Consider the following 12,222-nt stretch of genomic DNA (forward strand, 5'->3'; position numbering starts at 1 on the left):
TCATCAATTAAATATCATTCAATACTACTTCTGGCATTACAGTCCATGAGTTGAATGTGTATTAGATTATGAAAACAGAATCAATTTAATACTGCCTGAAACAATGGTGGAGGAGATAAGATCAGGATAGCAAACTGATGACACATGTGACTTCCTTTATCGCATTAAATCCCACTGAAATAAAGATTTTTATTATTTATTTATTTTTGGCTGCACCGTGAAGCTTATGGGATTTTAGTTCCCTGACCAGTGATCAAACCCAGGCCCTTGGCAGTAAGAGCACAGAATCCTAACCACTGGACCACCAGGGAATTACTGAAATATTTTTTTAAAAGGATGGTAACACTGGAACACAAGAAGGGAGAGGGGTACTGGCAGATGGGAAATATTGATAAAATCTGGAAAGATAGATGGCAGATGGTTTCAGATGGACAAAGAAAAAAGATTAGGGAGCATTTCAGTCTTAGAACTCAGGCCTTGTTGGTCTTCTCTGGTGGTCTCATGCAGACCCACACTTTTGTTGTTATTCGGTCACCAAGTCATGTCTGAATGTTTGCAACCCCATGGACTGCAGTGCCCCAGGCTTCCCTGTCCTTCACTATCTCCCAGAGTTTGCTCAAACTCATGTCCATTGAGTCAGTGATGCTATCTAACCATCTCATCCTCTGTTGCTCCCTTCTCCTCCTGCCCTCAATCTTTCCCAGCATCAGGGTCTTTTCCAAAGAGTCTGCTCTCCACATCAGGTGGCCAAAGTATTGGAGCTCCAGCTTCAGTGTCAACCCTTCCAATGAATATTCAGGGTTGCTTTCCTTTAGAATTGACTTGTTTGCTCTCCTTGTAGTTCAAGGGACTCTCAGGAGTCTTCTCCAGCATGACAATTTGAAAGCATCAATTCTCTATCATCCAGCCTTCTTTGTCCAACTCACATCTGTACATGACTACTGGAAAAACCATAGCTTTGACTATATAAACTTTTGTCAACAAAATGATGTCTCTGCTTTTTAATACGTTGTCTAGGTTTGTCATGGTTTTCCTTCCAAGAAGCAAGCGTCTTTTAACTTCATGGCTGCAGTCACCATCTGCAGTGATTTTGGAGCCCAAGAAAATAAAGTCTGTTACTGTTTCCGTTGTCTCCCCATCTATTTGCCATGAAGTGATGGGATGGGATGCCATGATGTTAGTTTTTTGAATGTTGAGTTTTAAGTCAGCTTTTTCACTCTCCTCTTTCACCCTCATCAAGAGGCTCTTTAGTTCCTTTTCACTTTCTACCAGTAGAGTAGTATCATCTGCATATCTAGGGTCATTGATATTTCTCCCAGCAATAAACATTAAATGCTATCTAAATGATCAAATTTACATCTTATCTTGGACTTCCCCTTGAAACTCTGAATTCACATAATACAACTGATACCTGATCCTTGACATTGCCCCTTAAATATCTAACAGGTCCAGAGTCACTGAATCCCAAACCAAACTTCCGATCCCCCCTCCCCATCTCGACTTCTTCTTCAGCCTTCCTTGACACACTAAATACCCACTCTATTCTTCCAGATACTTAAACAGAAATCTTTGACTTATCCTTTTCACCTCTCTTTCTCTCATGCTCATGTCCAACTGTCAGCAAACACTATTAGCTCTACTTTCAGAACACATCTAGCACCAGCCGCCTTTTATTATCCCGCTGCTGTCATCCTGGTTCAAGCCAATCATTATCTCTCGCCTATGCTGCTCCAATAAGGTTCCTAATTGGTCTCCCTGAGTTTACCCCTGTGCTCTCCATTCTAATCTCAAATCTAGAGCCTTCTAATTGTAAGTCAGGTCACGACACTCTTCTACTGAAAGCCGGGCCCTGGCTTCGCTCACAATAAGAGCCGAAATCCTTACGCTGGTCCTCGTATTGTTTTGTACAGTCACACCTGCCCTTCCCTGTGGCATTGCTCTGCCCTTCTCATCTCGTCTCCTGACACTGTCCCCACACTGTCTCTGCTGCAGCCACGCTGACCTTTGTGATGTTTCTCAAACATCCCGAAGCACACTCCCTCCACCTTATGCCTGCTGATCTTTAGATTCTTTCCCCAGATATCCATCCACATAGCTCACTTGATAAAGGACACCCACGGCAAACATTGTGGTACTGAAAATTTGAAAGCGTTCTCTGAGACAAGGTATAAGATGAGGATTTCCATCGCTATTCCTTCCACTCACCACTGTGTTCTGCATCCTACCCAGTGCATTAAGGAACAACAACAGGGACAGCAAAAGCACAAAGGCTGGAAAGAAAGAAACACAAAAGGCCGTCATTTACAAGTGACATTGTAAACAACGAAATCAACAAAGCTATAGAAAGTAGAATTTAGCAAGTTTACTTGAATATGAAATAAACACAAATTTTATTTTAATTGTCCATAACAAAAGTTAGAAAATGAAAATCTCAGAAGGATATCACTTAGGTAGTGCTGGTGGTAAAGAACTCCAGTGCCAGTGTAGGAGACATGAGAGATGAGGGTTTGATCCCTGGGTCAGGAAGATCCCCTGGAGGAGGGCATGGTAACCCATTCCAGTATTCTTGCCTGGAGAATCCCATGGACAAAGGAGTCTGGTGGGCTACAGTCTGTAGGGTCACAAAGAGTTGGACATGACTAAAGCGACTTGATAAACAGACAAGTGGAACATAGTAGAGAATGCAGAAATAGGCCAGGAACACTGACATGTGGAAAAGGTGGTATTGAAAATCAGTGATGAAGAGATAGAATTTGCAATGTCATTCTGGTACCCTGGATGATTAATATTTAACAAGGGAAATTGGATGCCTGCATATATAAAAATTAAATCCCTACAACATGCATAGAAATAATTTTGGGGGATTAAGTGCTTAACTATGATAGGCAAAACCTGTATGACCTTTAGAAGGTAACAAAGGCACATATCTGTTCTCAGAGTAGAAAGGGACTTTTTATACAAAAACCACAAACTATAAAGAAAGGATGAATACATTTAAGCAGGGTAGGAGGATATCCCTATAACAGATACCATGGGATTGCTCATCCAGCTCTTATCTTTAGTTACTTGCCTGTTCAAAATATATACATTGAACAACTCAGACTTGAACTGTGCAGTTCTACTTATACACAGATTTTTTAAACTAAATACATACTCCAGTACTATACGACCTCAGGCTGGTTGAACCCCTATATGTGGAACTGTGGATGTGAGAGGGCTGACTGCAAAGTTATATATGGATTTTCGACTTTGTGGCGTGTCCAAGCCCCTAACCCCTGTGTTGTTCAAGGGTCAATTGTGTGTGTGTGTGAATGTGTGTGCATGTATATAATTTTACAGTCTTTTGTGATATGTCTCTTTTTGAGAAGTTAAATAGACTTCTCAAAGACTGGGAGAAGATATTTTAGCATGTATGGCTGACAAAAGATTAATATCTAACATTAAGAAAGATTTTCTTTAGACTTCCATGTTGGTCCAGTGGTTAAGACTTCACACTTACACTGCAGCAGGCAGGGGTTCTACCCCTGGTCAGGAAACTAAGATCTCCACATGTGTGTGGCATGGCCAAAAAAAAAAAAAAAAAGAGAGAGAGTTTCTTCAAATCATTAAGAAATACAAAACAATGCTGTTCTCACTGTTATTAATTGGTAAGAATGAAAAGTCTAACAAACCACTGTTGGTAAGGGTGTGTAAAACTGTAAATCTTAGTACTTCTGTGTGTATAAGTTGGTAGAATTGCTTCAGAGAACAGTAAATAAATCAGTTTATTTGATGATACACTGTATATATTTACAGTGCACAGATACAGTATTTTATAGATACAGTATATAGAAAAATAAATAGATACACACAAATTTTGAACAAGCCAAACAAGCCAAACGTTATGCATGCCTGTAAATAACTGCACGTGAGCAGGCATGCATAAGAACCGTTGACATCAAATTCATAGTAGAAGTTACCTCTGGAGAAGGAGGGAGTGTGGATCCAAGAATGGACTTGAATTGTAGTTCCAGTATTTTATTTTTTAGGATGAAATCTGAAGCAAAATTGTTAAGATTTGGTAGGTGGGTACATGGATGTTCACCATATTGTTCATTGTAATTGCCTGTCCTTAAAAAAAAAATAATTTAAACCCAAAGAATCACTTAATGAAAGAGAATGTTCTGTGGGCCACTCCTGGCTTAATGGTTGAAGATGGCTGAGAGGTGCAGACTAGAGCACCAGGTAAATCCTAGAATGCCAAAAGTAAAGCAGAAAGCAGAGAAAGAGAAAAGAAACTGGCTGTCTCCAGCATTTCTCCCCCATGGAAATGCTCTGAAGGTGGAGTCCTGACAAAGATTATCGCCAGGTAGGGGTTGTGCCAGAGAGGCAAGCACCGCACCAGGTCAGTTCCCAAGCCCCAGACCCAAGCGGATAAGCTCTCCTGCCTCTCATGCCTTTCCCCCAATCGCCAGAGGCAGCCATACACAATGCAAACAGGAATTTGCATTTGGAATGAGAAGAAAATGCAAAAGTAACTCAAATTAATAGCTTCAGAGAGATTCAAGAATTTGTCACATATAACCAATTAAAGAAAAAAAAAATAGGCTGCTATGAAAAGAATAACAATTGGAATAATCAGAAATTGAAAAAAACAAAACCTGAGTTTTTTTTTTTTGAGTTGGAATATCTAGCCAAGAGAGCATATTGCAGAAAGAAATGGAAAGTTTGACAGAAAAAATTCACGGTCATAGGAATAGATATGTAAATTCCAATATCCATAAAATGGAAATTCCCAAAGGAGAGAGAAGAAAAAGTGGGGGTTGGTGGGTGGAAGCAGTAATAAAAGAAGAGTGTTTTGTGGGGACTCTCTAACCCCTCTCAGTGTCTATGCTGAGAGCTTTGTACTTTCCTTCTCTTTAATAAATCCAATTCGCTTGCTTAAAAAAAAGGAGAGAGAAGAGTGTTTCATGCAGTTAAAGATAATAAAGATTTTTCATCCTTTGAGATTAGACAGGAGCAGTGTTCCTGGTATCCAGGTCTTCCTTTGTGCTGGGTTTCATAAGGAATAAATAAACATCTTTTGACCATTCTTTGTCTCACTCAGCTTCCAGGCATTTCTCTCAGTGCAACAAGAATGGGACAGAGTGATCTGACCCAGATAGGGCATCCCTTATTTTGTTAATTTCCCCAAACATTATAGCTCCCTCACCTCCATCCCCACTGGGGGTGGCACATCCAGACTGAAGCAATTTTTATCACCCTTCAGCATCCCTGGTGGAATGATGAGTCTGAACTTTCATTTCAGCAGTATACTGTTTTCATTGTTTTGGTGATGATGTACAAATAATTAAACTTCTCTATATCACTGGAATTAAATATGTCTTTATAAACAGCCAGATGTGAAGTTTATATAAATTGTATTTCACTATATAATTGTTTGAGGGTGCTTTGGAAAAATGATTTCTATCAAGAAGGTGTATTACAAAGTAAAACTTATCAAACTAACTGTTTTTCACACCAGGTCTTGCACAGTCAGGTTCCTGGGGCTGTTTTGATGAGTTTAACAGAATTGAATTGCCTGTGTTATCAGTGGCAGCCCAACAAATTTACATCGTCTTGACAGCAAGAAAAGAGAGAAAAAAACAGTTTATTTTTTCTGATGGTGATTGTGTTGATTTAAATCCAGAATTTGGAATCTTCTTAACAATGGTGAGAACATAGGTGTTACATATTTTAAAACTTTTTATTGAGTATGGTTAATATATAGTGTATTAGTTTCTGGTGTACAGGAAAGTGACTCCGTTATATATGTATATATATATATATTATATTCTTTTCTACTATAGGTTATTATAAGGTTTTGAATACAGTTCCCTGTGATATATATACTAGGATCTTGTTGTTTATCTATGTATATATAGTACTTTGTATCTGCTAACCCCAAATTCCTAATTTGTTCCTCCTCCACCCACTTTCCCCTTTGGTAATCCTAAATTGGTTTTCTTCGTCATTTGTATCATAGTTTAGATTCTGCCTTTGAGTGATATCCTATGATATTTCTCTTTGTCTGACTTACTTCACTTAGTATGATGATGTCTAGGTCCATCATGTTGCTGCAAGTGGCGTTATTTCATTCTTTTCACCCTCTTGATCGGGTGTATTCCTAAGTATTTCATACTTTTTGATGTGATTTTAAACGAGACTGAAAAACATAGGTTTTAAATGCAATTTATTGGTGTAATTGTTATAGACTTAAATAAAAGTAGGCATATATGAGTGGGTAAATGACCATCTAGGGATCGTCCCTGTTTAAATGATTTTTTTTTGAGTAGGAAAAATAGACTAGACAGAAGATAAAATAGTGATTTGTTAATGATAAAATTAGTCACTGTTTACTGAGCACTCATTTTGGGAAAAGGTAATGGGCCTTTTATATACTGTATCAGACAGGGAAGCTACAATAACAATGCCCAAATTCTAGTGGCTTACCACCTCAAACCCAGTCCAGTGGCTAAGACTTTGTGCTCCCACTGCAAGGGTTGCACAGGTTTGATCCCTGGCTGGGGAAACTAAGATCCCACATGCCGTGAAGCACGGCTGGGAAAGAAAATATCCACCATGCAAAATACTACAGGACTATGTCTCCCTGACCCTTAAAGTTAGGTGTGGCCACATAAATTGCTCTACCTAACACCTTAACCAGAGAAGGCAATGGCACCCCACTCCAGTACTCTTGCCTGGAAAATCCCATGGATGGAGGGGCCTGGTGGGCTACAGTCCATGGGGTCGCTAAGAGTCGGACACGACTGAGCGACTTCACTTTCACTTTTCACTTTCCTGCATTGGAGAAGGAAATGGCAACGCACTTCAGTGTTCTTGCCTGGAGAATCCCAGGGACGGGGGAGCCTGGTGGGCTGCCGTCTATGGGGTCACACAGAATCGGACACGACTGAAGCAACTTGGCAGGAACAGCAGCAGCAACAACACCTTAACACACCAGGGAAGCCTGGCGTGCTGCAGTCCATGGGGTTGCAAAAGGTCAGATGCAACTGATGGACTGAACTGACTGAACTGAACACATCAAAGATTTATTATTTTCATACCACACGTCCGCTTGGGTGTATGGTGTCGTGGTGGAGAGGGCAGAAGATGCTTTACATGTCCTGTCTCTGGTACTGTCTCAGCTGTGACTGGTAGCTACAGCAAAGGAAAAAGAGAACAAGAAGAATTATGCTCTGGTTCTTAGGGTTTCCTGTCCAGAAGTGAGACTAGTCACAAACTTTGGCTAAAGCAAACAACCAGTAAAGCAATTAGGGGTAAATAATAATAATTCTGAAGTGATCAGTTATAACCCATGAAACTGAATGAAAGAGTTTACTCAGTGTGATAGTGTGGCTTAGAAGAATTTAAAAGAAGCAAACAAAAGCCCAGGTCCAGATGGCTTCACAGCTGAATTCTACCAAAAATTTAGAGAAGAGCTAACACCTATCCTACTCAAACTCTTCCAGAAAATTGCAGAGGAAGGTAAACTTCCAAACTCATTCTATGAGGCCACCATCACCATAATACCAAAAACCTGACAAAGATGCCACACACAAAAAAGAAAACTACAGGCCAATATCACTGATGAACATAGATGCAAAAATCCTTTAAAAAATTCTAGCAATCGGAATCCAACAACACATTAAAAAGATCATACACCATGATCAAGTGGGCTTTATCCCAGGGATGCAAGGATTCTTCAATATCTGCAAATCATTAATGTAATACACTACATTAACAAATTGAAAAATAAAAGCCATATGATTATCTCAATAGATGCAGAGAAAGCCTTTGACAAAATTCAACATACATTTATGATAAAAACTCTCCAGAAAGCAGGAATAGAAGGAACATACCTCAACACAATAAAAGCTATATATGACAAACCCACAGCAAACATTATCCTCAATGGTGAAAAATTAAAAGCATTTCCCCTAAAGTCAGGAACAAGACAAGAGTGCCCACTCTCACCACTGTTATTCAACATAGTTTTGGAAGTTTTGGCCACAGCAATCAGAGCAGAAAAAGAAATAAAAGGAATCCAGATTGGAAAAGAAGAAGTAAAACACTCACTGTTTGCAGATGACATTATCCTCTACATAGAAAACCCTAAAGACTGCACCAGAAAATTACTAGAGCTAATCAATGAATATAGTAAAGTTGCAGGATATAAAATCAACACACAGAAATCCCTTGCATTCCTATACACTAATAAAGAGAAAATAGAAAGAGAAATTAAGGAAACAATTCCATTCACCATTGCAATGAAAAGAATAAAATACTTAGGAATATATCTACCCAAAAAAACTAAAGACCTATATATAGAAGACTATAAAACACTGGTGAAAGAAATCAAAGAGGACACTAATAGATGGAGAAACATACCATGCTCATGGATTGGAAGAATCAATATAGTGAAAATGAGTATACTACCCAAAGCAATCTACAGATTCAATGCAATCCTTATCAAGCTACCAACGGTATTTTTCACAGAGCTAGAACAAATAATTTCACAATATGTATGGAAATACAAAAAACCTTGAATAGCCAAAGCAGTCTTGAGAAAGAAGAATGGAACTGGAGGAATCAACCTGCCTGACTTCAGGCTCTACTGCAAAGCCACAGTCATCAAGACAGTATGGTACTGGCACAAAGACAGAAATAGATCAATGGAACAAAATAGAAAGCTCAGAGATAAATCCACGCACCTATGGACACCTTATCTTTGACAAAGGAGGCAAGAACATACAATAGAGAAAAGACAATCTCTTTAACAAGTGGTGCTGGGAAAACTGGTCAACCACTTGAAAAAGAATGAAACTAGAATACTTTCTAACACCATACACAAAAATAAACTCAAAATGGATTAAAGATCTAAACGTAAGACCAGAAACTATAAAACTCCTAGAGGAGAACATAGGCAAAACACTCTCTGACATTAATCACAGCAGATCCTCTATGACCCACCTCCCAGAATATTGGAAATAAAAGCAAAAATAAACAAATGGGACCTAATTAAAATTAAAAGCTTCTGCACAACAAAGGAAACTATAAGCAAGGTGAAAAGACAGCCTTCAGAATGGGAGAAAATAATAGCAAATGAAGCAACTGACAAACAACTAATCTCAAAAATATACAAGCAACTCCTGCAGCTCAATTCCAGAAAAATAAACGACCCAATCAAAAAATGGGCCAAAGAACTAAATAGACATTTCTCCAAAGAAGACATATAGATGGCTAACAAACACATGAAAAGATGCTCAGCATCACTCATTATCAGAGAAATGCAAATCAAAACCACAATGAGGTACCATTTCACGCCAGTCAGAATGGCTGCGATCCAAAAGTCTACAAGCAATAAATGCTGGAGAGGGTGTGGAGAAAAGGGAACCCTCTTACACTGTTGGTGGGAATGCAAACTAGTACAGCCACTATGGAGAACAGTGTGGAGATTCCTTAAAAAACTGGAAATAGAACTGCCTTATGACCCAGCAATCCCACTGCTGGGCATACACACTGAGGAAACCAGAATTGAAAGAGACACGTGTACCCCCAATGTTCATTGTAGCACTGTTTATAATAGCCAGGACATGGAAGCAACCTAGATGTCCATCAGCAGATGACTGGATAAGAAAGCTGTGGTACATATACACAATGGAGTATTACTCAGCCATTAAAAAGAAAACATTTGAATCAGTTCTAATGAGGTGGATGAAACTGGAGCCTATTATACAGAGTGAAGTAAGCCAGAAAGAAAAACACCAATACAGTATACTAATGCATATATATGGAATTTAGAAAGACGGTAACGATAACCCTGTATGTGAGACAGCAAAAGAGACACAGATGTATAGAACAGTCTTTTGGACTCTGTGGGAGAGGGAGAGGGTGGGATGATTTGGGAGAATGGCATTGAAACATGTACAATATCATATAAGAAATGAATCACCAGACCAGGTTCGTTGCAGGATACAGGATGCTTGGGGCTGGTGCACTGGGATGACCCAGAGGGATGGTACAGGGAGGGAGGTGGGAGGGGGGTTCAGGATGGAGAACACGTGTACACCCGTGGCAGATTCATGTTGATGTATGACAAAACCAATACAATATTGTAAAGTAATTAGCCTCCAATTAAAATAAATAAATTTAAATTAAAAAAAAAGAAGCTTGCCCTTGGATTAAGAATAATTTTGGAAATATCAATTAGATATTGCATTAGGCTGTGAATACCTGAGATATGAAGAATAGTAACTTAAGTATGTATTCTTTTAAGATTTTTTGAGGTTTCTACACCATCATGGTTTCCATTTTCAAGGTCACCTTATAGCCCAAGGTGCTACAGAAGCAGCTCTGTTGCAGCCAATTGACTGAATCAACTCCCTTCAGTCAGACATCAAGTGTATTTCATACACTGTCCCTTTCATACACTGTGTCCCTTTGTGACTCACAGGGTAGAATTTAATCTCACCAGCTGCAGGGCAGGCTGGGAAATGTAGTTTTAAATCTGGGTGGTGATGCACCCAGCTTGCAGCTGAAGTTATGTGACTAAGAATGAAAAATAGGAGTATTGAAAGGCAGCCAGCCATCTTTGCGTCCCCAGCACCTGGAAAGTTATCTGGTCTATTGACCATGCCCAGTAAATGCTCAGGGACTGAAGGTTTCCTCATGCACTTTCCTCTTTGCCTTACTTGTCTTCGAACACCCTCACCTTATCGCTTGGGATTTTTGGGTGTGGTCTATCCTCAGTCTTTTGCTACTTATTAGCTTCCTTCTCACCTCTACTTTTGTCCTTTTTAATGTTTTTCTCATCATTCCTGTCTTTGTTTCCCTTCATCACTGTGTGTGTTTTTTTAAATAGTAAAAAGAAACTATTTGTCAGCTATTTATGGCTATTTGTCAGCCACAGAACTCTCTAATTCTGACTGTAAAGAATAATTTGTGTTGTTGATCAGCAGAAACCAACACAATATTGTAAAGCAGTTATCTTCCAATTCAAAAACAAAGCACACACACACACAAAGCAAATAGGAAACATTAATAAAAAAGACAAACCTAGCAACTATAGTATATACTCCATGCAAATGTCCTTCAAAAGGTAAGGCAAGATAAAAATATTTTCTGGCAAAAAAAAGAACAGTTGAAGAGAGGAAATAAAAATTGCCTCAGTAAATTGATTAGTATGAAATCCTAAATTTTCTTTTTCTTTAAGTAACACATTTTAGATCATAATTATCCCAGTATTTATTCAGTTTTATTTCATTTTCTTTAACAAATAGATATACAGAGGCTTATTTTTTGCTACATAAAGTGGTGTGTGTGTGTGTACGTGTGTACATATGCACATGTGTGTTACTTTATTAGTATAATGAAAATGGAAATGTGTGAGAGAAAGTAATGTGACATTAATAAATATGGATGGTCTAATACATATTTTTGTGAAAAGAGGGATATTTTATCAATCGAATGTTTTTCAATACCTTCTTAGAATCTGAATTAGGGATTTGAAATGTATTGATAATTTGTATTCAAGAAATAAAAATTATGTCAACAATTAAAAATTAAATAATTTTAACTTTTAGAACCCTGGGTATGCTGGGCGCCAGGAACTACCCGAGAACTTGAAAATTCAGTTCAGAACTGTTGCTATGATGGTTCCTGATAGACAGGTATGCATCAGGATTTAAAACCATAATACGATTTATGTTGTTTACCTGTTCTTCACTAAAACTGAAAAGTCTCACTGTTAATTTGCAGATCATTATGCGAGTTAAACTTGCAAGCTGTGGTTTTCTTGAAAACGTTATCTTGGCTCAAAAGTTTTATGTACTTTACAAACTCTGTGAAGAGCAACTTACTAAGCAGGTAACTTTGTACATCTATTTTCCCCCTCACTATAGAACTTGTCTTTTAACTTGCAATTTTGATAAGTACTAATTAGGGAGTTAAAAAAATTCCTTGACTCTTTCCTAAGATATGTTTATAATTAACTTGAACTTTTGATTATGTATTTTAAAAACTTCCCTAAGTTGAAATAATTATAGATTCCCAGGAAGTTGCAAAGACATGTATGAGATGTCCTGTGTACTCGTCATCCTGTTGACATAATTGTAGTACAATAACCAAACCAGAAGATTGACAATGGACAATAAACAGAGATTCCTAAGACTTCACACGCACTCGTGTGTGTGTGTGTGTGTG

At 38.4% G+C, this 12,222-nt stretch overlaps 1 protein-coding gene across 2 annotated transcripts in view; it reads left to right on the plus strand.

Annotated features, from left to right (window-relative positions):
• Positions 1–12,222, plus strand: part of DNAH8 (dynein axonemal heavy chain 8) — a 321,904-nt gene that overhangs the window by 133,426 nt on the left and 176,256 nt on the right. For both annotated transcript variants that reach the window (XM_027525064.1, XM_027525063.1), the window contains exons 44-46: positions 5,504–5,691; positions 11,604–11,690; positions 11,779–11,886. In XM_027525064.1, the coding sequence (XP_027380865.1) occupies positions 5,504–5,691; positions 11,604–11,690; positions 11,779–11,886 (383 nt within the window). The remainder of the gene's footprint in view (positions 1–5,503; positions 5,692–11,603; positions 11,691–11,778; positions 11,887–12,222) is intronic.

Source organism: Bos indicus x Bos taurus, chromosome 23 (assembly GCF_003369695.1).
Source record: "Bos indicus x Bos taurus breed Angus x Brahman F1 hybrid chromosome 23, Bos_hybrid_MaternalHap_v2.0, whole genome shotgun sequence".
Lineage (NCBI taxonomy): Eukaryota > Metazoa > Chordata > Mammalia > Artiodactyla > Bovidae > Bos > Bos indicus x Bos taurus.